The sequence below is a fragment of the Patagioenas fasciata genome, chromosome 4 (genome assembly GCF_037038585.1).
Source record: "Patagioenas fasciata isolate bPatFas1 chromosome 4, bPatFas1.hap1, whole genome shotgun sequence".
NCBI lineage: Eukaryota > Metazoa > Chordata > Aves > Columbiformes > Columbidae > Patagioenas > Patagioenas fasciata.
Genome location: NC_092523.1, coordinates 61,546,085 through 61,574,003, shown reverse-complemented (window position 1 = coordinate 61,574,003; position 27,919 = coordinate 61,546,085). Strand labels below are relative to the sequence as shown.

Below are 27,919 nucleotides of genomic sequence, written 5' to 3'. Positions count from 1 at the left end.
ATAATAATGATTTTATATAATCAGTTTGCCTGCGTGTTGTAATTTACTGTAACTTACTTTTGTATTTGGTGGAGACATAAAAGAAAAAAAAAACATTTGAAATGCCAACACAAATGAAATTTAACACAGAAAACTGAGAAATTTTTCATTAATGATAAAACATGTAGTTATGAAAGACAGCACACAAGAGTCATTCGCTCACTGAAATATTGGAGAGATGAAGGGATTTATGCAAGTTAATGACACAAAGAAAACAATCCACCTCTGTTTAATATATCACGCTACACTAGCACCTTGCAAACCAGCTCTGCTTCTCAGCCATCTCAGTCCTGCACACTCATTCTTTGTAGACATTGCCTTTTTCCTTTAGAACACCCATCCTTTCCACAAGAAAAAAGGACCCTACATGTGTGAACCTACAGTATTAATCCACACATTAAACACCTAATCTGACAATACTAAATATTAAGGTCAAGAATTAACAATCACAGACTTTAAGTGCCATGGGTTACTTAAATATGATCTTTGCAAATCCAACATGCAAACAATTTGTGTTTCACATTAAGTGTTTCTTTGGAGGTTGACCAGAACACTTTCTACTAGTTTTGCAGTGACCTTTCCTATAAACTATTCGAATATTTTGGATACATTTAAAAAACTCTTAGAGAAAATACAATGTAGTACTTATGAAAAGCCAATTATGAAAGTTTCTTTAGAAAACATAGCATCTGGATTCACTTTATGATCAAAACTTGTTTGCTTTATTTTTCCAAATATTCAGAAATCCTTACATCTTTTATTTACACATTTCTGCTAACATCAGCCTCAATTTCTGCATAGCTGTAATTCACAATGAAACTTTTTTTTTTTAAAGCACATTGAAGATTTAATCAGATACAATGGCAACCATCATCAGTCTAAATATACTTGGGTGTTTTTTTCTTTTAATGACATGAACTAATAAGACCTACCATCTGTAACAACAGCTTATGCTTCTTTCACAGTATTTGTCTAAATTTATGAGTGTGTAAACATTTCAAAACTATTCTTAAAATAGAAAATAACTTCTGTTTTTTAATAGGGTCATATAATGTTCTTAAATTCTTAAGCCTTATGAAAGCCTAAGAAATGGTTAAAATAACTCAGTCAAATTCTGCAGTTAGCAAAGTGACACTTCACAGGGTTTCACGCATCTATCTCAGAAACTCTTAATTAGTGGTAAAACATGCAGCGGCAAAGCCCTTGCTGGGCAGTTCTCTGCTGGGTCGGGCCTGGGGCTCATTGCCCACCTGCAACCAGCTTTGGACACCAGTCCCACAGCTCCCGGCCGAGCTCCCAACACAAGGGACATGCAAGAGTATCTCCACATACCTTCTCATACAATCCAGTGCCTGAATAAAGAAGTCTTTGTGAAGCTGGTGCTCGTCCCTCAGGATGGAGCACTGCTCCAGTGTCACCGACATGGATGTCCGGTCTTTGGCACTTTTGCAGCAGGTGAAACGGACTCCATTCAGCTTGCGGCAAATCTGAAACATGGGCAGACGTCAAAGGGTTGCCTTTTCACACCTTGTGTTCTCTACACACTAGACAGGAGGTGAAACTCCCACAATTTTGCAATCACAGACAACAAATACAGAAGTACAATAATTCTCAAAAATAAAAACTGTATTGCAAGGTAGTAATTCAAACCTGAATCATATGGCTGCTGACATGTGTGTCTTTGCAGTTAAATCAGTTATTAGCACTGCCTCGGGGAATTTCATGTTCTAAGGATTACACCCATGTTGGTCTGATACAGTGCTACAAAAGGTGAAAAGGTGCTGAACTAAAAGGTCTAAATTTATCTTTTGTTTATAAATTTGTAGCATTAACACAAAAAAAAAAAAATAGTACCAAAAGATTATAGCTACTGATCCATAGCCTATTTCCAATGTGTCCAAATGACATATTCTAAAAGCAGATCTTCAGGGCTTTCATCAGCAGGACAAGCCTACAAATAACCTGCCCACAGAGGAAAAAGGAGCCCTTATTGATTTTAGGAGAGCTGCACACAATCTTGTACTGCAGTAGCAACCAACTCTGTAGCCTGCCCATCCCAACACCCCTCAGGCAAGTGAAGCAAGAAACCAATGATGGATGCAGAAAGAAAGAAAGAAATCTACTATTCTTAGTCCTACGCATTTTAAGCAAGTTGCTAAAATGTCTACACTTACCAAGCCACTGTATCCAATTTCCTGCTCTTGAAATAAAAGCTATTTGTGTTAGCTGAGACTATAAAAGGAAAAGTTGTTTCATTTTTTCCTCACTTTCTGTGACAATCACCCTATTCAATTAAAGCTTATTTGTCTGGAGACCTAATGACAGTTGAAAAAGATGAAGAAAAACTTTGAAAAAGATGAAGAAAAACTTTTTAAACTCAGACATGTGAACATATAGGGTTCTTCATAGGTGTATGGATTCAGACATTTCTATGTACTGAATTTAAATATAGTCCTTATTTTCAACAGCTGAACTGTTCAATGCGTGACCTCAAACCATTAAAGCTTGACACAAGTGACTACCATGGAGTGTCTACCTTCATTCTACATTTTGACACAACTATAAGGAAGAAGGGAAATGTGACATATTTCAAGGACAATTTCTCATTTTAAGAATAAAACTGTGCTTGTGCCAGCCCATTACTTTATACTTTGGGTTGAAACAGTATTTCATTAGGAAAAGAAAAAATTGAAGGAGATCTGGTGTGCCTGTGTATGAGTCTACCTTTCCTTCGATATGCTTTGTCCTAAGAAAAGATAATACCCTCTGCCCAGCTGTGTTTGCTCCTAGCCCTGGACAATCTCAGCTGTAACAGCATCAAAAAAGGGAATAGTTATGAGAACAGGGTAAGGCAATAAATTACAGCAATTAGGCCTCATCCTAAGGAACTTTTCAAATGTTTACTCGGGATCTTGCAGGATGAAACTGGAACATGACCTTCATAATCTTACTTCAGCAAATAAGCACTTTTCTACCCATTAATTGCATTCTCAGATATTCTATTAAAATCAATGGCCCAGACAAGACTCACAGTCTTTAAGGTCTTTTGTGATATCACAGTGATGGTAAATCTCAAAAGTTGAATCCAGGGAATTAATTAACTGAACCTAACTGTGAACCAAAAAAAGTACAGGTTAGTAGAAGAGAATCTCTGAGTGCTTCTTCCTTCCCGTAATCCAAAATTATAAATTTAAGTCTGTTTCAAAACTTGAGAAGCTGCACTGGGATTTTAAAAATGTCCTGTAAGACTTTTCAAAAGAAATATCAAGTAGAGCTGATAATGCTGTGAAAGCAGTTAACTGCTTAATTGAAGAGATTAATTCACTTTACACTAGCCTCTTCTGAAGTTCATGAGTCATATTGTGACTATTCAAACTGAAGGAGTTGTAAGAAAAAAACCCAGATAATTACTCTGGATGGGTGATGGCCTCTCATGTGAAAGGGGGAGCTTGAATCCCACATCTGGGCTGACTGACAGCATACAGATCAAGTGTTGGCTACTGTGAGTCAGTTTGGACCTGAGCAGTATTCTAGGCACAACAAGCAAATGACCATAACCACAAGCTTATTTTGCACTGAAGTTCAATAGAAATGTTTTGATCATTTTAAAGTGGAGTAAATGGAAAACAATCTGTTAATTTAAATTAAAAAAAAATTTAAAAGTCTTTGCTTCTGATTTAAGAAGTGTGGGTTAACCTGATAGGCTGGCCCAGATAAATCCTCAGAGTAACCCAGTTTACTAAGCAGCAGCAGCTAAACAAAGTAAATAATTAAAATGGGTAAAAACAGTGATCTGATGCTCTAAAAATGTAATAAGGGACAATACTAAATACATAGTAATATCATATCAGAATGCACAGTTTATGATTAGTGTCCAGCTTGAATTTTATCCTAAATTTTACTCATTTCTTCCCCAAATATTCTCAAGATACAGGAGAATAAGAAATAGACATATCATTTGTTAGAGCCTTAGAAACTCTCCCTAATTAACATGGATTCAAATGATTAGGATTGTGGTTAAGTTTAAAGAAGGGATGATAAAAGCATATAAAACCATGAAGACTAAAATAAGGATAAATCAATAGTCTGATTATTTCTCCTGATATGACACAGAAGATCAAGGGTTCAGCTAAGGAAATAAAAATACATAACATTTAAATCTCTGTCCCATTATATTTAGAAAAATAAATATTTGTAATATCAACTTGCAAAAGTTGACTTTTAAAATGCAGATGTATTCTCATAGTCCATTACAACAGGGATCGCATGTAAGTGCAGATACATATGCACATGCATGTGACATTCATACATCTGCTGCAATAACCAGGTGATACCCTTACAGCAGGGAATCATGTATTTCCAATAAATAAATGTAACGTAGCATAACAGCATGTAGATCAACGGGTCCAGAAACACTCATTTCATAAGGTTACAGTAAGGTAAAGAGAAATAGAACACATGAAGGAAAAATCTGAAACAGTTGTCCAAAGAATGCTTTTTATCCATGAAAATATTTTCAGAAAATCCTGAATAGATGGTAGAAGACAATTTTCTATATCCAAATATTAAGTAAATTCTGTCATATTCTTTGAAGCTCATTTTACACTATCCTGTACAGATTTACCTTTTATTTATTCAAAAAAGCAGTGTCTCATAGTAACTGGTACTGCAAGAAAAGCTTCTATTTTTACTCACAAAATATTTATATGGCAATAGCATGCGATAATATTTATTAACCACAAAGTAAAATGTTATTAACAATATAAAAAATACAGCAGTGATATTAGTACAAAGACACAGTTAATATTGTCCTGTTCCTGGTCTTAATGAAAAGTCATGGAAAATTTTATTAATATTTCATATAAAATATTTATTTGCCTTGACGGGTAAATGCATTTCGAAGTTTCCCAAAAGACGAGGTCTTGTTTCGGTTTCAGTAGAAACCAAAGGCTCATGTCTCTGTTTGTATAAACAGGTAGAGCCACCGAAGGCACTTGTCTAAATATAACACAATTACCTGGCTGAATTTCACATTCCTGAAAAGCTTGTGCTCTTTATAAACACCTAAGGCTTGTTTGTTTGTTTTCTTAACATGTATGTGGAAAAACACAGAACTGAAAAACAAAAAGGAATGATGTGAACAAGGCAAATTATTATCCATTGTTCAATAAATATTTTTCTTTGTGTTTGCCTTGTGTCTGAATGTCTGCCCTTTGCATATAGAGTTTATTTTGTGTTACCATCAGTGGCCCTGGAGTGGCAGTCATAGTGATGCTGGCTAAACCCAAACACAACCACACCAAAAAACCCCAAACAAACATAAAATGTGATTGACTACAAGTTGTACTGATATAATTAAACACTTTTTTATAGAACATTAGTACCTTAATTATAGAACACAAAAAGTTGAGTGCAGCAATATCAAACAACCACCAGGGCAAGTAATCATGTCCTGAATACAAACTCAAGGCTTATGGACACTGAACAATGAAAGCAAGATGTTTTGAGTAACCAAATTTTATATTGTCAAAGAATGGAAATGATTTTAAACACAGAAGTTTTATACTGTAGCAGAATACTCTAATGTTTCTCTCATAGGAGGCCATAAATCTACATATATGCATGATCATCTACTGAATTGATTCTGTCCATCCTGGGGATGAGGGGATTCCTCTGCCTAAAAACAGACTCAGTCAGTTAAAGAAACAACGTGCTCCAAAAGAAAAATCAAACCTCTTTTAGCCTGTTACACAGTTCCGTGAGATGAATGAAAAAACCAGCATCTGGGACAAAAAAAAAACCAAGCAGCAGCACAGGTCATGGGCCGCCTGGCAAGGAGAAGCTCTGCAGAAAAGGGACTGGAAGACGTAGGGGACAAGAAAGTGACTGAGACCATCTCTCCCTTTAAATTCTAGTCAGTTCTATCAGTTCAGAAAGTGAAAGAATGAAAATATCTGTACTTTAAGTGTAGGAAGAGATATATTCATGAGTGGGATGAGAGACTGTCAGAATGGAAATGCTGAAGAGCCATTTCAGCACATCTACCTACTTCAATCATTGAGTTTTCCAATCTTACCCTCCAAACCCATGGCACTTAAAATATCAGCAGGTGTGTGAAAAGTAGTTCATCATGTGAATGTATTTGAAACAAGAGAGCTCACCGTTGCAGCCAGCCACATGATTTCTATATTCTTCCTCTTTTTGGCCTGGATATTTTGATGGAGATTTTCTAGCAATCCCTTTAAATCATTTTGTTCTTGAAAATGTGGCAGACCTGAAAAAAAGGAATTTTAAGGTTGCTCATTATGGAAAGGCTGATGAGAGGGTTGTGTTGCCTAAAGAATACCCACATTAAAGAACATTACAGCCTTATTTAGGAAGAGAGGATGGAAAGCACCAGCTAAATGTTTAGGGAATAAGCAAACCTCATTTCCTTCTTGCACCCTGTAAGATCTTCACCATGGAAAATTAAAGTGCCTTAGACTTTTATCTTGTAAATGGAAGGTGAAAACACTCAAATCTCTGTTGTAGTTCTGTTGATCAACTATTATAGACATTTAGTGGAAATAAATAGAGAAATAACTGAGTGTATTAAAACCTGCTTTGACAGGAGGATTTTTTTATTTTTAAGTAAAAACATTCTGCTTTTCAAAACAGAACATTTTATTTTCATTTTAAAGTGATGCTTTAGTTCCTAATATAGCATAATGGGGAAGATAAACAGCACTAAATATGCCCCAAAAAATTGTAGGGTATTTCTCAGTCTGAACCTAACAAGACTTTAATTTTGAAATAGAAAAAAAATCCAAAATTCTACCTACTTGGCCTTGGTATGGCAGCTGAAGTTTTATTAATTGTACATGTCTAGAGGGAATTCAAGAGTAAACATCTTAATTGGCTCTTTTGCTTTGTGTCTGTATATACTTTTTTCCTTTATGTTAGCTTTATGTTCATTAATATTGAAAATCAGTAGAAAGAACCAAAAGCTTTTTTTTTTATTTCTTCTTATGATAGTGACTAAGAAGAAATTTAATAATCGTTATCACCAAAGAAAGTCTCAGAACCAGTGGAAAAAAAAAAAAAAAAAAAGAAACCAAATTGATAAAGTGATTCATTTTTTCAACAAGAAAAAGTAGGATGTGTCAATCCAGTGGGGAAAAACCCTTACCCCCAGCCTAAGATTTATATTCATTTCAAAGAGTAAAAATGAGACAACTACCAATGAAGGTCAAAATCCATTCTCCTAACGTGATCACAGCTGAAATGATCCCTCTTATCAACAGGCTTTTACCTTTTATCTCTGATGAATTCTGTAGTTTCCCTCATTTGTGATTCCTAGTAAGAAGTAATTCAAATATACTCAAAAAGAACTATTCTAAAAATATGTAGGTTGTCTTTCCTACACTGTGCTGCCAAAAAGAAAAAGTGCAGAAAAAGTACAATGAAACTAGCTTTGTAATAATCTTAATGAGGATGGTTTTATTTGTGTATTACAATTCCTGATCATTCAAATTAGATAATATAGAGTATATGAAAATACATCACAACTTGCTAGACTATTACAGTTATCCTGCATCTGTCCCTTTAAAGCACATAACATAGAATGAGCACTCTAAAAAGATGCTTCCACATTATGAGAATGTATCACTATGTAAGCATTTTATTCCTTCAAAGCAGTTTTCCTTTGGTTCACAGCAGAAAATGCACCATCTCAGAGAGATGACTTCACTGTAGGTAATCAAGATTCTTCTAATTTATAATATTGCCAAATGAGCTGCACGTTGACTGGCTGTGTACAATTGCTTCAATTCCTTGTGCCACAAAGTAGTATTAAACTGTCATATCATTCTCTTATATTTTAAAGGGGAGAAGCTTGAAAGTACAAAACAGACTCAGACTTTATGTCGAAAATGCACATACTGCTACATACATTATGATGCTATGGAAGAAAATCTTTTGCTTGCAGGATCTCTATACCTTGACTGCCTCCCTCCCACAGGACAATACTTTGCAACATTGATGTTGCTGTGGGTGTTACAAATCAAACCAGCAACACCAAACACCACTTGCAACAGCCATTTCTCTGATTTTATGCTTTCAGCTGTTTAAATTGAGTTCTAAGCTGTTCTCAATTAATTATATACTACTAAACATCCATTATGTATTTTTGAACCCCTACCATCATTACCTAGTCTATAAAAGCAGGACTATTTTGGCACCTAAAACACAACTACATTTGGTTGGCATTTTTTGGTAGGAATCTTTCTGGGACCACATTGTTCTTTATTGTTTTTAAAATTTCCTATTAGAGAATTTAAGAATGAAGAAACAGGAGAGTGTCAGAACACATGTTCATCTGAAAGAAGAAAGTCAGTGTTTGGCATATGCAGTCACATGCAGCTGAAGACTTTTAATAATCAGGAACAGAGAGAAAGCTAGAATGTTATTGGCAATGGGAATTAAAGAGATGGGAGAAAAACTAATAGCAGAGGTGGGAGTGGCAAACTGAATTCTTTGAAATGGAATGTACCATTGGAGCAGGAGGCAAGTGAGGCTGCCTAAGGATGGCGGACACAATGGCCTGGCCAACAGGGCTTCGACTCCTCACATTCCGGCTTTATGAGAACTATTTGTAACTAACAATTCCATGAATTTTGCAGCACAGATTTGGCACTATAGGAAACTGTCTGGAAACGTGTGACAAAACCATCAAGGAGCCATCAAAACTGAATGGCTCTCACGTGCCTACAACAGGGCTGCTGCCAGCTTGGAGGGGTTTATCTTCCTAAGAACTTGAGCACAGAGGTGGAGACATGGGGGAGAAACCCGAAGCCCTCCCACAGCTGAAGCTCAGAGTGCTTCACTTCTTTCCAGGGAGCTGGTTTAAAAGGCACATTCCTCCAAGCCAAAAGTGTGATTCCGTATAACGGCAGGGAGCTACTGGGAAGGGCAGTGGGACCAAAAGGTGCTTTGTGGTCTGTAAAAACTTGGACAACGCCGAGACTCAGATCTTAGAGGCAGAGAAAAACCCAGGTGGCAATTAATAACCAGCAAAGATGAGATGAGTTTGACAAGTACAGTTCTCAAAAGCCTGCACAGTCTGGAGGAAGCCCAGACTCACTAATAATCCTTCTGGAGGAAGACAGTACAAGGTTGGTTTCTGTTAATGAAAAGCAGTCAATACTTTCTGCACACAAATTCTTGTTTTCTGTAATCAGATCCATTTATGAGGTACCAGATCTACCTTAGAGCTACCCCCAGATGAGGTTAGTTTTTCAGGATGCTTTCTTGGCACAATTCCCCTAAATCAATTACTAAGTGTATGAGTTTTTCTGTAGAAATCTTAGAACTACTAGAGATGTGGGTGGATGGAAGGGCATACTGCCCACCGTTTAAGAACAGAGCTTTCACTTCTGTCAAAATTATTAACGAATGGAAATTAACCTGATATTAAAGACAAGCATGTATACATATAGAGGGACACATTACACATAACTATGAGCACATACATGGAAATGGATAATTTGCAATAATAATCAACACAAAATTTTCTGTAACAGAAGCTCTGCATATAATTTGAACCAGCAGTATTCATCATGAGGAGTTACACACATTCTGTAGGATGTCAGGTCTTCAGATTAAAAAGATTCTCCCCCACAACTCCTCATCCAAGGGGAAGAAGAGACCTAAATCCAAGGTATTTAAAATGAGGCTGTACAATTCGCAACATTTGGGAGTATGGCAATAAGAATACTTTAATAGGATTAGATTGATAAAAATGGTATTTTCAGTGTTTGCTTTCAGCAATTGTAGTAACACAATAGTAATGTTTATGATACTGAATTTCTATAAAATTGGAATATAGGGTCTATTTTAACGGAACCATGCTACTAATGCCTGTGACATTATGATGTGGTTCATTGCTTGTATTTGCATCTGCAGATTTCTCAGTGGTTTGCCGTACCTTAATACATATTCAGAAGTAAGAATCGACGGAATGACTGAAACTCATGAAAATTCCGCTGAATATTTCTGTACAAATATAGTAGGTACAGACTGTCCTCTACTTCAAATATTTAAAAGCATATTATATTAATAATTTAAAAGTGCTGTTTAGTTCATCATTACCTTGTTCCACTCTCCCTGTAGTTTCTCCTATGGCCTTGGGCCTGCAATCACTACTTGATTCAGCAGGGCCGTCTACAGGCACTTTATGGAACAAGTTATGGGATTGAGGCCTAAATCTAAAAGCTGCACACTAATACTTTGCTAATATGATTTCCTTATAACCTTTCATCTATCAAACGTTTTCAAAGCTATTTGGGTATTGAATTATTTTGTACTCACAATCAGGAGGCATTTTTTCTGTAAACAGCTTGTAATATTCTTTTAGAAGTTGTAAGTTTTCCTGGTTAATGTTTTCCTGCAAAGTGGTATCTCCAAACCTATAAAAAGCAAAGTTAAAAAAAAAAAAAAAAAGCTGAATTATCCTTTAGAATTATTTCTCTGCATAAAGAAATAACTTCTTTTTTTTTTCCTAATGTTGGATGTACTAGATTTTGTCAAATGTATAGTTGCTAATCTCTCATGTGCTTTGGAACTAATATTTGGGAAGAAGGTGATTACAGATTACTCACGAATAATTCTTCCAAATATTTATGGAGAAAGTAATCCATTTACAGACAAACATTCAATAAAGCACGTATTCTTTTTCCCTTCACGAATCCTGTATAAATGCAAGGGGCTCTTAGTGGGAAAGAACACCAACTCCTACATCTCTTACTGCTGCTGTTGCTTAGATATATTAATTCCTACCAGAGCTGAATGATATTAAGGCCACACAAGATGGAAGACGTGCAAGTGTCAGGACGAAACCCTTCTGAAGAAATAATTTCTGCTCTGTTCTGAGAATATTTGCTATAAATAGTCAAATTGATTACTTCTCTGGGCCCTTTCTACCCTACACTGTTCCTGAGCTGCTAGTTATCTTGGTTCCTTGTCCCCGAAACCAATGAGAGAACCATTTCTCTGCTGCTGAGCGGTGATTTTGCTATTAAGCTTCACCGAGCGATGCCCCGCGGGTTCAGCAGACTTCAGCTGTCAGTGTTTCAGTTCGGGGGCTGCTCTGCGGGGCTGCGGCCAGGGCAGGCAGGTGCTCCGGGGCCCCTTGCAGCAGTCAGGAACACAGGACCCAAATCCTCACCATGCTGCACCTCACAGGAACCCCCAACAACATCAGGATGCCATTATCCTTATCCACGAACTGACTCCAGCTGTGGGGGAAAATATTTTTCTCCCCAAGACCAAAATCTCTGCAACAGCCAAGTTTCACATGAGGAAATAATTAAAAAATAAAATAAAATTAAAAAAAAAAAAAAAAAAAATCTCCTGATACCTCTACTATTTCTACTACGAGAGATATGATTCTAAACACAGGAGTCCCTTAGGCAGTTAGGGCCAAGTTTTTGGGACACATCTTCAGAATAGCCTTGAAATGAAGAAAATGACAGAAAAGGAAATGGATGAGTACAGACAGAGAGGCATGGACTGTTAAATGAGAAATTCAGGGAGACAAAAGGGGACAAATCACAAGATACCAAAAGGTCCTGCTACATCATGCAGAAAGGAATCAAATATTTAAATGGCATAAAGAGGGAAAAAACTTGGCTGCTTCCTCAATATCCATCGCAGCACTGCCACATGAGAGTATTTATTTTAAATCAGATATATTGTCAACTGTGCTTTATTGAAAGAAGAGATTCTTGCACCTAATAAAGTAACATTTTCTAGAAATTTATCACAAAACTTTCTATTCTCATGTTCATTTTCCCATCAAAAAAAAAATCTCAAAGACAAATGTGCAGGTCTAGGAGTTAAGCAATATTTTGAATGAAGTCTTATGTTTACATCTGCGAGTGTATGCAGAAAAGGTATTTCTGCATGGAATAATCTAACTTGATTTGCTTGAGAGATATATATATATTATATCTATAAATATAGATTTTTCTTTCATTTATTGCTTTCTTTGTGCACAGTAAAATCACAATTGTGAACAAGGCTGCCATTCTTCCTGCCACTCCCCCCGCAAGCCAGATGTCTCTTCACATTGGCTCCTCTACAAGTCCCCACATATCCAGGCTCTTTCTACATCTCATCAAATCTTTCTTCAGGACATTTGTAACATTCAGTCCTTCCTCTCTATCCTCCCATGAAAGCTCTTGCAAACTTGCTTCTGTGTTACTGCAAACTCCTTTTCTCGATCTTGGAAACTGTAAAGTGTCCAATCCACAACTGTCATGGCTGATTTTGCTGGTTTTGTGTGCTATCACTTTGGCCACGTTACTCCTCTCATAGCATCACTTTCCCTTCTTTATGGCATCAAGAATAAGCTATTTTTGTTTTCAAGTAGGTTTCAAGTTCTGTAACCAACTACTCAATTCTCTCACTGCTAAAATGCCAGTTTCTACTGTCTTCTGATTTAATCTATGTCTCCCATTTCTATTTTCTACCTAGATTTTCTCCCCCGTCACCACAATTTGGAGAAGACTTCCATAAACATCCACAAAGTTACCTGAATGGCATTCCTTAGGAGTCTTCCCTAGAAGATTCCTTTTACTTTGCTGTCTACAACGAGCAGGACATAAAACTCCTGTTGTGCTATCATCTAGGTTAATGGTTTTTCACTGTCTCCCTCCATTTCTCCCCCTACCCTTAGATTGCTTTTGGTCTTAGAGTTTGTACTGAATGCAATCTAAAGATAAGTAACTTGTCTCTTGGATGCAGCAAAAACAAAAAAACCAACCAACCACAAACAAGATAACAACAGCACACCAAAAAAATTCCAAACCAAACAAAAATAGTCCACAACAAAACATGTAGCCATCTTATTGCTGATAATCTTGTACTTTTAGCAGTGTACGAACTTTAATTTAATATGACTGACAGATACTCTTCTCTTCGGGGAGAAAATTAATAAGTTGGTGAAACTTTGACTAATATTGTCCTAATCAGTTTCCAGCATTCTTTTCATGGGAATAGTATTAACACAACAGAATTTTAACATGAACCTTCATGTTTCTACAAACATATTACCTATTAATAACCACCACTTCTCAACCTTGGAAAAAAGCCCTAAAAAGCTGAGAAAAATGACCTCTTTCTAGCTTATGTCTTATCCAGCATCTTGAACCCCAACCTTTAAGACAATACTGCCTGAGAAGGCCAAAGTACACGAACAAACTTCTACATCTGTAAAATAAAAATCCATTTTAGATCTGTATCCAAGGGAAACTTGGTGTTGACTTTGTGAAATAAAGTCCTGCATGTGGTCATATCTTCACTTGGACTTTTCAATTATTTGGCAATGCTTCACAGCTTGTGCTTATTTCCTTAAATACTTTTTTTAATGCATCATGTCAACATGAGGAGCTCCAAGAGCAAATAACAAAACTGATTTCTTCTTAATCCTGAGAGATATCGTGTACTAACATGGCATACTTGGATGGAAAATTATAAACATTTTTTTCTTACCTCTCCGCAAGTGTTTGCTGTTCATTGATTCCAACATTAAAGAGTACTGGATACATGCGAAGTAGCTTTCCTTCTTTAATCTCTTGTGGCAGCAACTCAAACATCTTTGCTGGAAGCTGGACCTCTATAATGTAATGTTCACTATGGAAAAGTAAAGGAGAAACTTATTTTCCCTTATGATAGGATTATTGATTGGTTTTCTTGAAATTACAACCTTCCCAAGTTATCGAGAAAATGCAGACTTATCAGGTTCCCCCTTCTTCCCTTAATTGTATTGAATCATAAAACGGGATGATTTAGCTTGCTTTTTTTAAGAGCATAATGAAGCTATATTGAAAAAGACAGGTATATATAATTCTACACTCTTGATACTGAATTCTTTACTGAAGTGAAAATAGGGCTAAAGATTAAAGCAGTAAATAAGTCTTCTACTATGAAAGTATCATTGATAACACCTCAAATCTTAAAATGTATCTTGCTGAGTTACAAAAACAACTGCCTTTTAGAAGTCAAAACTTGACCCTGTATCCACTTTAAATGTAATGTGGCCTTATGGAGCAAAAACCTTCCACAAAAACCCAGAGTAAAGTTCCCATTTTCTTCAGTAGCTGGATTTCCCCCCTGAGGATATAAAGCACCACTGTAACAACATTGACTCTGTGAAAATAATAATCGAAGACACATTACAGAAAGACAAATGCTACTTCAGAAGAAGGGATGTGATAGACAGCGGTTCTGCTTTTATGGTTGTGTTTGGTCTGACTTGATGAAAAACATGTTGCTTTGGCTGTCAGTCCAAATTCTGATCTTGAGGAACCCTCAAGCTGAATTTCACCTGTCTTTGAGGACTGATGCCTGACACCACGACAGAAACAACAGCATGCTGCTAACTTCAGTTTTATTAGCTTCCTTACTGTTATTGGAGCAATTAGTCTAATTAAAAAAGAGCAGACTAGAAGTATTCAAAGAATTCAAAACACTGAAATCTGGAGGATTTGTTTGACATTAATTTAACAAAAAACTCTCAGATTTTATGCTTCTACTTAAGCAAGAAACAGGAATACAAGCAGTAAATTTTATCACCATGTAGTTTTTCTCTTTTATGGTTAGACTCAGTGGAGAGATACCAGGGGATTTTGGCACGAGATGGATAAGGTGGCTGCTACACTTTCCAACGAGAAGGAAAAATCAGTACATAACTTTCAACATTAAAAGACCTCTCAGGAAAATAGGGTGGGGAAATCCAGTATGCTTAAGAGACTAAACAACAAATCGTCACCTCTTTCAGAACAAATTGTATAAATTTAGGTGTTAGATATTTAAATGTATATTATCTCACTAAAACATGCCTGCTTAAGGAATGTCTCCTTTTTTACCGTCTTCTCTAATATTTTTATTATCGCATATGAAGATGACAAACACTTGCAGTCCCATTAGAAGGCTTCTAATAATTAGCGCCACGCAACTGCAAGCCATGGACTACAGCTACTTGCAGCTGGTTGATATCACACACTCTTCATTCATTGCAATAAACACAAAACAAATAATTTGCTTTGTAACAGGAAAAAAAAATGCACCCACGGTCAGTCACTGCATCTCAGCTGGAAGGTGCTTTACCGAGCTCAGCTTTCAGCTTCTTAGATCCCTCCAGCGTGGCTGTAAGTGCCAGTCTGATCATGGCCTGTGTTGGTACCAAATCCTGTGATGCCTCAAAGTTCATATGCACAATCCAATACATTCTACCAAAGGATTTTATAAAAGTAAGCATTAACTACTTTTGCCTATTATAAAAGAACATGAGTGCCTGAACAGAACTTCATTTCACCTGGATGCTCAGGGTCAACCACCCACATGAGCAGGTGAGCCCACGGCTAGGCACTGCCACGCTCTTTGGATTACCACAGTATCACAGCATGTTTGGGATTGGAAGGGACCTCGAAAGATCATCCAGTCCAATCCCCCTGCTGGAGTAGGAACGCCTAGGTGAGGTTGCACAGGAACATGTCCAGGCGAGTTTTGAATGTCTCCAGGGAAGGAGACTCCACAACCTCCCTGGGCAGCCTGTTCCAGTGCTCTGTCACCCTCACTGAGAAGAAGTTTCTTCTCAAATTTAAGTGGAACCTCTTGTGTTCCAGCTTGATCCCATTACCCCTTGTCCTATCATTGGTTGTCACCGAGAAGAGCCTGGCTCCATCCTCGTGGCACTCACCCTTTGTATATTTATAAACATTAATAAGGTCCCCCCTCAGTCTCCTCTTCTTCAAACTAAAGAGACCCAGCTCCGGCAGCCTTTCTTCATAAGGGAGATGCTCCACTCCCTTAATCATCTTTGTTGCCCTATGCTGGACCCTCTCCAGCAGATTTGTTCCTGTACATAGAATCTCAGTCTTAAGCACTTCCCTAGAAAAGCAATTCCAAGCAAATACTCTGACTCTGCAAGATAAGAATTTGTAGCTTAATTTTATGTCTTGCATTTCTATAGTATTTAAGTCTCATCTTATCAAGCCACATCATATAACAAAGCTCTATAAAAATTGTGGGATTTTTAAACAACTAGTTCTCCCACTGTCTTCTCTTTAAGGGTGACTACCAATACTGTCTGATAGGAGCTGTCATCACAGCTCTAAACATGAACGGGGCTCCTCCATGTACGCCTTAAAGATTTTTTATTTATTTTTTTTGTTTGTCTGATACCGATTCCACTCAGTGAATACCTGCCAGTGAGTACAGTACAGCAACCATAGGCAATAACTCCTCTTCATAAAGACGGACTACTCCATCAATTCAAAATGCTAGAGGCAGCTTAAAGCTCGAGTCTCTTTCAAGCTCAGGACCTCCTACCACGACAGTTCCGTGCACCGCAGTGATGGCAGCAAGCCAGTCAATGTAACTGTTGGAGATTTCAAGATTTTTTGACTGCTGTGATTTACAAAGGACCTATTTCTTCTGTTTTATCTACACACCATAATTAGTCCTAATTATTCCCAATGTGTTGCCTATCATACTCTGGCCTTCCTGCTATTTATTTCAATCCCTTCTCAGAAGGCCCATAGGATGAAAGTGAATCATCCCGAATAATTAAGTAAATCAGTGGTGAAAGCCCCCTTCAGAGAAAACATATCTTTTCTAAAAGTTGCTGCTTTTAGCTGAATTTAATTTACAGTCTTCTTAAGAATAATGATACTATTAAGGAAGTGATTTCTGAAAAAGTAAAAACATTTGGAGCTTCAGACTAGAATAACAATGAAGTTGAAAACCCCATTCCTCCTGTGTAACAACTTTGTTAACCCTCTTATAGCCACAATTCATGACGTACTTCAGTTTATCTCCTGATATTCAGCAGTATTTAAGTGTGATGCATAATGTACTCGTAGCTTTATGCAAGGATTCATATGGCCAGTGCGATCTTCTGCAACTAAGATAGGCTTTATTTTTCAAAAGTGACCACTAAGTTTTGGCACCTGAGATTTTCAGCTTCCATCTTAAGACAATCAAGGCCTAACACTTAAAGGCTGGTTTCAGTTGTCACACCAAAATACAAGTTGTCATCACCTCAAAAATAAGGTTTCTTCAGTCACAAAAAATATTGACCTTTTTGCTTCTTTTTGATTCAGTATCTATATATGAAAAATGAAAGAGAAACTCTGCACAACCCAGACATTATTTTGATTTATTTGTATTAATAATTGGAACTTTCAGCTTTTCACCAGGAAAGTAACCCTGAGCACATATTACTACTAGTTTTACAAATCCCTACTACCTCGTTACATCTCCACTCACCTCATGAAAAGTAAAACTACCACACTTTCCACAGAACAGAACTTGGCAACAAGAAAAGCGTTGTCTGGTTTTCACATGCTACACGTTAAAATTACATGCCATGGGCTCCAGGAAACAAAGTTCTTACCGCCTTCCAGTTATAATAGGCAAAAAATCTTCTGATTTGGCTTCAATGACTTTAAACATTACTTTCTGCAAATCTGAAATTCCCACAGCCATGTCTTCTAGCATCCCTGCTTCTTCACCTGTGCGGAAAGATTACAGAGGTTATTAACAGAGTAGACAGATCAGTCACTGAATAGGTTATAATAAAGCAATATGGGGATTATATTTTCCAGTCTGTGCATCTCAAAATCACAGCCCTAAATCCACATTAAAGTAACCTATATAAAAGCAGACCGATTTTTTAGGCCACAGAGAATTGCCAGCAGTTCTAAGTGATAACTATGAGTATTAAGCACCTCTGAAAATCAGTCGGCTCTGTATGTGCATAGAATAACCCCAGAAAAGCCATTTTTGTCTGTTCTGAAAGTGTTTTTAAGGACTGCCCTGCTGATGGAGGACAAAGGTTTAGAGAATAATAACGAGTAGCATGCAAAAGGCAGTCTGACAGCAATCTCCAAGTGAGGACTATTCACTAAAGAGCTGCACAAATGCTAAATCCCACTACTCTGATAAAAATCTCTAATTTGTGGAAGGATTCCAATACATCTAGTTCAAAAGCATTTTGAAACATATGGCAGTTTCTCCCTCCAAATGTCCTTTTAAATATCTATCAAATGATGGCACCTGTAACAAGTTAGGAATTAAACAGTTTTCGAGCTATCACCAATACTGGCATGGTCAGGGCAGAGGCTGATAGAGTCATTAACTATTCAAATCTGCTGTTTGGGTTAGCTCTATAAATCTGTTATCTTGGGTCAGGCCAAATGCCTATACAAATAGAGACAGCTTTTATTAAAACCAAAAGTTTCACTAGCTGTACTGAGGAAGGAGTCTCCTGTATTTAAGACAACGTATTTCAGCACTTTGCATGGAATAATTAGCAGCTATTGTCCTCAGAGGAATTGTGAATAAAATGAATAATTTTTGATGCAGAATTGACAACACAGTATCTATGTGTTCATCCGTGCTATTATATGGAAGTCTACTGTCTCCCAAGGATAATACTTGTTTATTCAATAAGCCAAATTACTAGAAGCAGAACAAAGGTTAAAATAAGAATCTCCTGTGTAAACTTCTGGCCTGGATGCGTAAGGAACTTTGTCCAAGAACAATACTTACTATATGTACTAAGGAGTCCTTCATATTGCACAAGCAATCCAACAGTATGAAGCTGTTGTAAAAATCCTTGATCATGTAAACCTGTGTGCAATTTTATTATAAACCCACAGACCAATCCAGCGAGCTATAAAGACAACGAAAAAATGAGAAATTAACAGATGGACTGTCAGAGTTAAAATGAAGATTGCCATCATTATACACAACAAAAATAATACTTAGATATTTGAGAAACCAGCACAGATATTTCCATTTAGTGACTACATACATAATTTCATATACGATCGAGGCATTTTTTTGCTGTACAACACAGCAAAGTATTCCCCTATTTCACATTAGAGAAGCTTCATTTGTTTTGTGGGGCTGTGTGTTATTCACATTGACATGAGCAAGACCAGAATCTTCACTGACAGGCTACAAACACAAAAAGCTGTGAATTATGATGGATTTGAAAGCAGTTAGGCACCTAATGCAACCGAATCTCCTTGGCAGTTGCACCCTAACTCACTAATTTTGTCAGGAAAAACATATCACTTTAAGGGAGAAATTAGGCAAATCATTTAGAAAAAAATCCGGAAAATGGGATCTACAGGAGGAGGTCCAAAGTGCTTCGGTTATTTACCAAGACAAGGAAGAGATATGCTAATGGTCTTCAAACACACGGAGTACTGTTACAGACTGAAAACAAGTAATATGTTCCTCACTTCCAAAATGATCAGGGGGAAAAAAATACCTAGCTGGAATAGCAGCAAGGAATATTCAAGGTTAGATTTGAGAACTTCCACCTACAGGTGACGATACTGGCATATAATCTAGGAAGACTAAAAATAGCTTCATAGATCCTTCTTTGTGCAAATGGGGAAGATTAGGTAACCTATTCCAGCCCATTGCAGACCTACTTCTCTCACTCAATGATAAAGTCACTATAGATATCCATTTATTATTCATTTCTCTATCACATTATAAAATATTTAAATGGATGTAATGGAAAACATGAAAAAGTTGTATTAAATTGGAAAAAGAAAAAAGAACAAAAAACAAAACACAAACAGTGGCATGAACAGTATGCTTAGCCATAGCAACAGTAGGGGATAAGTGACACAAGACAACCTACTGCTTGGCTGAAGACGATGTCTCTTCTTAGGGTCAGCATCAAACATTGTGGCAAACCGCAGGCCAGTTCCTGGAGCAGAACAAACGCCATCGATTGCTTCGCCCTGGTCACCACCTCTCCCATGCAGTCCTTCAGCGTGATCACCAGGGGATACAGCTGCTCATACCAGTCACCTACAACAAGACAGGTCATCTGATCCAAAAGAGAAAATGTGCAATAAAAACCCTTGTCAGGATGGAAAGAGGGCTGCAGTGCCTGCATAGATCATCCTACACTTTAAGCAGACCCTGCAGCTCCACCCTAACAATTGGGGTACAGCAAACACCACTGGAGAACTTGCTCAGAGACAGAACTCCAGCTTATCCCCTGGAGCTAAGTCCTTGGCCTGAATCTAACTATATCCTGAAACAATGACTTTTCAACAGACCCAACTTCTCTGCAAAACCAGAATTCAAGTGTCATAAACAGAGCATGCAGGGATACATGTGAAAATTCCTTCAGCGGGGATGCAGGGTCTTTCCAGAGCTGATGACTTGCTCTCTAGGCAAATGAAGCGCCATCAAAAAATAAGGGGACAGGAGCCTATATTTGAGAAAAAAGTGGGTGCTGGAAAACAAAACAGAAGAATAAATAGATATCTGGAATAATATAATCTGTTTAATGTATAGGCTGGAAAAATAACAACCTTCAGTGCACATTCCCTTCTCTTTTTAGCTTCTCTGTATATTGTTCTCTTTAAATATTTAGAGATATCAAACTCTTTTTTTTAGCTACTTTGAGCAGAGTGATTTAGAACTATTTTGTGATACATTTTCCTCAGTTAAAACATATGTTAGGAATATAAAAAAAAAAACAGGCTGGTGAAGTATTTGACAAACTAGACTCCTTAACAGATTACAAATTAATCAAAGTGGTAACTAGGAATGGAGAAAAATCAGAATAGCTTACTCAAACTTACCCAATTACCCAAGCTGTTCCTGAATTTTTAAGTATTTAATAAAATCAGACCTGTATTGTAGTTGCATAGGGTTTTGCCTACCCCTCTAAGTTGAAAAAAATTAAAACCAAAAACAAACAAACAAAAATCACCCTCCTTCAGAATCTACATCTCAGTTTCATTGTTACAGTTTAAAATGAAAGGGAAATCAACTCTCCAGAGCAATCTATGTAAAAACAGGGAGTGTAACTGACTTAATACAGTCCATTGCTAACCCATATTTCCTGAAGATTAGTGTAATTAAAAATCAATGATAATTAAAATCTGTTCCATTTCAATTGTAATTACCACTTTTTCTCAGGTAACATTCTGAGCCAGGGCAACGAAAGACTCATTAGCAGTGCAGAAGTGCTTTACGCAGGAAGACATAGCTACCTCTTGCAAAGTCAGTTTGGCTATGCTCCAGAAAAATATGTAAATGATTAGAATTATAGCTGAGAAAATTGGAGAGAACTTTGCAAGCCAGGAGAAACTGCAAAAAAATAAGGCACAAGAAGGAGGAACCAGGAACAAGGACAGAGCAGTCACAGAGAACAACCTGGGTTCCCTTCCAAACATTATCTTTGTGGTCAGACAATGTGTGTTTTAACACAGGCATACATATTGACATGAGAGTAATACAGCCTGAAGAACCTTCCCCTGGAAAACTGCAGTTACGAAGTTAGAGCCATCACGAACAAAACAGAACAGAAGCCATCTCCAGTTTCATGCTCCAGCAAGAAGAAGTGATTTTATACACGTCGTTGACTAAGAGAGAACTGAAACACCATGTGCCAAGGTCCGGTGCACATATTCTAAAGAGATTGCTGAAAACCATGAAAAGCCTGCAGAGGAGAGCTACCAAGATTTAGAGTTTAATCTCTTTAAGCCTACGAAAAAGGCTAAGCAGCAACACGATTTCCCCTTCTCATAAGGAGAAAATAACAAGTACTAATTGGGGTGTTTATACTAGGGAACAAGAGTAAAAGAACCACCAAAGGCCAGAGGCTGCTGTGAGACACAGTCCAATTCAGAAATAAGCTAGACAGTAAGGTATGGCATGCTGGAAGTCAAACTAGACAGACCAGGCAACCTAAATTCTCCCTTCTAGTCTTGAATTATAGTAATTTATTAAATTAATCAATAAATATATGGCAAGGAAAGCAACCGCAGCAGAATGAGAAGATGTAATGCATGCTAAACCAGTGAACAGGGCTGTATGTGCTAAGAATAGGGTTTGTTGTTTGCTTTTGACTTGACCAATTAATGAAAAAGATCACACCTGGCTGCTTTAAAGTAGACCTGAAGGTACAGCTCACAGACACCTGTTCCATTTGCATGAGAAAGCAGAGCTGGATGCAGACACAGCCAAGGATCTTACAAGTACACTGACAGCCAGGGCAAGAGAGAAAAAGTTGAATTCCTACAACCAGCCACACTGTGTGAACCTGCTGCTACAACTTCATGTTATGTGGAGAGGGCTAAAGAGCTTTACTGACACTCTATCATAAAAAAGGGGGTCACATATTGGCCACAAGATCTTTTTCTACTGAGTTGCCACATAATCAGTCAAATCACACTGTGTATTTCTACGTCTTCGGGAACAGAACTTTGTGTTTCTCCTTACTGAACTGCATCCTGATGTTTCAGTGCTCCATTGCATCCAGATCCACTCTAATCCTGCTCCCACCGTGCTTAAAGCCTCTCTCAGCTTTAAGCACCTGCAAATTTTATAAGCATCATCCATATTTCATAAGCCAAGTCAGTAACGAAAACATTGAATAATACTGGACCCAGAACAAATGTAAGTGAATCCAACTTCATGCATTCTTCCAGGCTGGCAGTAAACAACTGATAACTACCTTCTGATTTTCCAAATTATTTTGCACATATCTTGCAGAAGCTTCAAAGATCATTTTCTCACAAGAATTTTGAGGGAGACTACATGTTTGGAATCCTAACTTATCAACATAAGTATTTTTGTCAGTAATAGTTGCATTAAGAAGGAATTAAAAGATTTGAAATTCTCTGGGCCATTTTTTCATTAAATGACATTGATGCTAAATATATCAAAAATAAATCCTACTGAGTATTTAATGTCCAAAAGAATACAGAGCTTTACTTACATAGGTATTTTGTTTTGTAGAAAATACTAAAAATTTGTAGGAAAGTTTAATGACTAAGGAAAGATTAATTATTTTATTATAAAGTATAAATAGAATTGTACTTGCCAAAAGAAAAGAAGATAAAACTATATCCTCATATGATTAAGTTATCTATAACAATCATCTACTCCTTGCTTACACTGAAAATTCTTGTTCACAATTAGTAAGGATGTCCAATACCCAGAAGGTGGAGCTAGTCTGCAAATCTAAAAGAGGACTTGCATTGTTTCCTGAAAACAGAATATTTATGAATGGACTAGTATATTCCCATGTTTGTCCTTTTATTTTAAAGCAAGCCTAGTGTGTTAAGATCAAAACAGAAGCTGTATCACAGACTAGGTCTCAAAATGGACAACTCTAGGAAAAAAAAAAATCTATATAGCTGCTCTATATTTGATCTGTTAAAATTGCCATATGTCACTTGTTATGCAGGATATCTTGTTGCAAATACTGCAGGATGAATATAAACCAGGGTCATTCACTAACAATGCTCAAAGCTTCAAATATCTATCAAAAGCACTTACAGGAAATAATGCCATTTCTAAGTCAGTCCTTCAAACTGAGAAGTACTGTGAAACTGAAGTTTATGAAAGAAAACAAAACAAAAAGACAGCACTGTATTTGAAGCTTACAAGTTCAGGAGAATTTGGAAAATACTCTTCTATGCAAGGGATAAATATGCCACATGAACAAAACTCATAAAGATATATTATTTGTAAAGGGAGCTTTAAAATCCTGGTCTAAATTCAGGTTTAGATTATCCTTATCTATCTTGCCACAACACTGCTGACATGCGAGGAACCTGCTTGGTTACGAGCCACTGCTTACACGTCCAAAAGAGTTTGGGAGAGATGCAAATGCCCTACAACTCCTTCATGAGAAAACAGGCAGCCAGCTCAGCAGCGGTTGTTGCTGTGCAGAAGAAGCCAACAGGCCAACCATGGCTCAAACCTCTGCTCCTACAGAGACTGATGAGAACTTTGTAGAATGACTTGGGAAAGGGAACAGAACAAATTATTGCTTTTGCGTTTAACATGTTTAAGGACTTAGACACATATTGATGCTTCAAGTGTCAAATTTCAGTTACAATGGCAAGATTTGCATCCTCAACACAATGGAAACTCTTTTGAAAAAGACAGAATAATTAGCTGAATGAGTAAACGTCTTGAAAAATACATAAGGAGCAAAACCATAACAAGATGACTACAGGATGACTGTCAGGTTGCTAAAATGACAAGGGCAGCCTGTTCTGTTTGGAATATTTAACATCCAAGCTAAAGAGTCAAAGCAAGGAAACTCAATTTAAAAAAATCACACTAGTTGGTCTTTGGAAAGGCAACTAAAACAAGGCATAAAAGCCAAACACATTAAAATGGGAAATGGAAGGATGAAATTAAAAGTAGTAATATCACCACTATGCAGTTAGTATGAGATTAAAACGAAAGTGTCTGCACAGCACAAGCACTGAGTAAAATACTCCACTTCCCCTGCTAATGGAGAGTTGTGAAAGTTCAGTTTCTGACAGGATTTGCCCTTTGGATGCTAGAAAACACCCTTCAGTCCCATCTTCTCTTAATCAACATGTCTGCATAGGCCAATGACCTGCCTAGCACCCAACTAGTCATTTCTACATGTTAATATTCAAGTCGCAATATGTCAAACTGCACGTTAAATTTGATGAAGTCTGGCAGAAAGCAAGCTCCTGCTCTTTTCAAAATCAGGCCCATAGAAGTGCTTATTAAAATGTGCCGGCAATCAAACAGGAGAAGCCCTGAGGCTTTGCAATAGCACTTGTATCTCCTTTCGCACTGGCCACAAAGAAAAAAAAAAAGAGTCTACTCTGTCACTGCTGTCTGTACCACCTAAAAATCAGTGGAAATTCTGGTGGCTTCAAGTCACCTCAAAATTTAAATGGTAAGAAGCTAAAATCTAAACAGGGAATTAAAAGCAGAAGAAAGCAGAGCATCATACTCTTAAAGGAAAAGAGGGTCCTAGAGACATATGGTAATTAATGTAACAGCAGCTACTCACAGCTTAACTTTGTACTGTACTTAATCACTTATTCTCGTAATACCCAAACATACAAATAATCCATTGTAGGACTGAATTAACAGAGGTCAAACAATGTAAATGAGCTGTCTTGACATCACAAATTGAAGGTTAGACAAAGTGTGTTTTAATGAAAAAGGCAAGTAAAACTAACTAACCAACCCAAAACAGCAATAAACCCCTCAACAACAGCGTGAAATCATTAACCACAGAGTCTGAATTCACTCACCCAGGAAAGAAACATTCTTTTCTCTCTCTTTTTTTTTTTTTTAATAAAGAGAGGTTTAAAAACTTACTTAATAGAGCTCATATATTCAACTTAGCATCATAAAAAGGTCAGTTTCCTACCTCATCTTGCCACCCAGCTCTTGGAGCCCACTTTAACTCCAGGATGAGGGCTAGGCTCTGTGAGAGAGGATGAGGTTTTATCCTCATAATTCTGCAGCACTTCTCACAGGAACATCAAAAACCTGCCTAAGACTTCCTGGTATTTCTACAGTTAACATAATAGCAGGCTACTTTGCACAGACTTGGTGTCTTGAGGAACAACTTTGAATTTTGGGGATTTACTGTTCCATTCTAATCATCTGAGATTTTCTGTGCTGTCATACGGATTAACAGTGAACACGGAAACCATCTAATCATGCATACACAGGTGCCTCAGCAGCTTTAGTCACAATGATAACAGAAAAACAAAGTGATAGCAACAAGAGACATAAACCTAATGCAAATCTAATATACTCAAAACATAGGAGTAATGGATAAACCTTGCTCTAGAAGTATTGTGCAACCAAATATTCTGATGCCTCATTATAAAAATAGTCTGTTGATTGGGTTAAATAGTTCTCTTATCCCTTACACATTTTTAAGTTTCTATCAATAGCTATTCTCTATTTGCTGGGCTACAAATAGCCCAGTTAATGACCCTATCAAAAAGAGAAGGATCATACAAAACTGAGAGGGAAAATAGAAAAAAAAGTGCAGAAATAAGAACAGGAAAAAAAAAAATGTAAAATGTGAGGAAAAGGAAGGGAAGAGAAAGTGTTCCAGAAGTATCTTTGTTTCCTCAGGATAAAAAAATGTCTGTTACTCAAGGGAATACAGACCAAGGGAGAATATTTCATCTTCTTCACTAAGTCATAATTTACAGTAAAAGTTCTTCTACTGAAGATGCAACCAACCAGAATGCAGTTTTATTTCACATTTCTACCAGCAACTGCATTGGGAGGGATGCCTGAAAGGATGCCATGCTCATCCCTAGGGCACTGAAATACAGAAAGGTTTAATCTAGATTTAGAGAGTTCTCATCAGGTATCAGGTTACTAAAGAAAAATTAACCCATATATGCTAGTAGCATTGTGTGTATGAACATGTTTTCCTTCATTCCAGCTAGGAAACATGGCACTGTTCCCCAGGTGCTCTTTGTTAGCTATGCTGAGGTTACCCTTGGCCAATTCATCTGCCCAGCAGCAAAGCTTATGATTCCATAACTCACTTCGGGCAAAATCCAGGTGCCATCACACTGCCAGCTTAAATGTTTCGGATAACGTGGTGGATTTTGCGTGTAGCAAATTAGGGAGCAGTCACGCAAGCAGAGACAGTGGAGGAATGGCTGGGCAGTGGTTCTGATGGGATGGTACAAGGAGCAGTGAGAAAACAACAGCCTCTTTTGCAGCACAGCTAAACAGAGAGATCTGTCAGGGGTCGTATAAGTGAAAGAGAAAACTACTGTGTTTCTCTGGCACCTCTAATTCTGCAGGACAGGCTTTCACATTCTGACTCCCATGGAAAATGAAAAAGCAAAAATGAAAAGAATTTAATGCTGTCAAGTAATTCCTCCAAGGCAAACCAGTCTAGAGCTAAAAGAATAAGAAAATCCTTCTCCTTTAAAACCCATCTACTCTTCCTGATTTATCCTGCAGAGAAATCATAATCCTGCAACTGATGAAACCATAGCATGTTACCTTGGTAACTGATACTCAAATTCAGTCTTAAGAATACACTCAAATGTCAGACTGCATGAAAAGTTACACTAAGAAAGGTATAATTCATGTTGAAAGGTAAGTACCAGCAAAAGATGCCACCAATATTTCTGACTACAAAGGTTCCCCACAATAAATGTAAGCACATTGGGGAAAAAAAAAAAAAGAATAAGATCACACAATGCCAATACTGAAGTTGCAAATATAAACCTACCTTGAGAAGCTCTGAACATAACATCTATAGTTAGAGCAGCATGCTACTGCCCCAAAACATCAAATTACTGTCATAAGATTTTCTACCATCTAAAATTAGCATGTGGTGCATTCTTTGATATCTTTTCCATTGTTATTTGCCTGACAGTTTTTCTGTATTAAAACAGACAGGTCCACTAATGTCAGCAAACATTTCACCCCACACTCTAATGCATACTTTTCAATTATTTGATCAAATCCTTGGTTATTTCCCATTTTTCTTGCAAACAGCAACACAACTTTTAGGATCACCTCCAGCACCAAAACAGTTTCAGATATAATGATCTGTGTCCATACATTTGCAGCATTAATGAAATAGCTTATACTCAAATTATGGCAAAATATATAACCACAAGATACTGCAAACTTTTAATGTATGTAATGTTTGTGAATTGTATGTAGCATAACATTCTGTAATATTAGGAAACTATCTATGGGTCTAAACACACTATGATTTTATGTCTAAGAAAAAGTTATGAAACCATACAACCAGGATTCAAATATAAAATGGTGCAGAATTAAGGCAGAAATTATAACCCTAAACTTAGAATCTCAGCATCTATGGGTGCTTCACAGTGCATCCTCGGGGCCTCATGTCAAACCTGAGAGATGCAGAGAAAAAACAAACATATAAACCTCACACTTTCACAAAGGAGTCAAGCATGAAAAATTCTGGCCCCAAAAGCAATGGTTTTGAAAACCACTAGGCAACCAACTTTGACATACACCTAGATAGTTCTTCAGAAAGCTC

At 37.2% G+C, this 27,919-nt stretch overlaps 1 protein-coding gene across 13 annotated transcripts in view; it reads right to left on the bottom strand.

Annotated features, from left to right (window-relative positions):
- Nucleotides 1-27,919, bottom strand: part of INPP4B (inositol polyphosphate-4-phosphatase type II B) — a 428,243-nt gene that overhangs the window by 134,222 nt on the left and 266,102 nt on the right. For all 13 annotated transcript variants that reach the window (XR_011738872.1, XR_011738873.1, XM_065836253.2 and 10 more), the window contains 7 exons: nucleotides 19,745-19,917; nucleotides 18,634-18,757; nucleotides 17,477-17,594; nucleotides 13,570-13,710; nucleotides 10,387-10,484; nucleotides 6,201-6,313; nucleotides 1,372-1,526 (listed from right to left, as the gene is read on the bottom strand). Coding sequence is in view for 11 of the 13 variants with exons in the window: in XM_065836253.2 (XP_065692325.2) it covers nucleotides 1,372-1,526; nucleotides 6,201-6,313; nucleotides 10,387-10,484; nucleotides 13,570-13,710; nucleotides 17,477-17,594; nucleotides 18,634-18,757; nucleotides 19,745-19,917 (922 nt within the window). In the remaining 2 variants the exon portion in view is untranslated. The remainder of the gene's footprint in view (nucleotides 1-1,371; nucleotides 1,527-6,200; nucleotides 6,314-10,386; nucleotides 10,485-13,569; nucleotides 13,711-17,476; nucleotides 17,595-18,633; nucleotides 18,758-19,744; nucleotides 19,918-27,919) is intronic.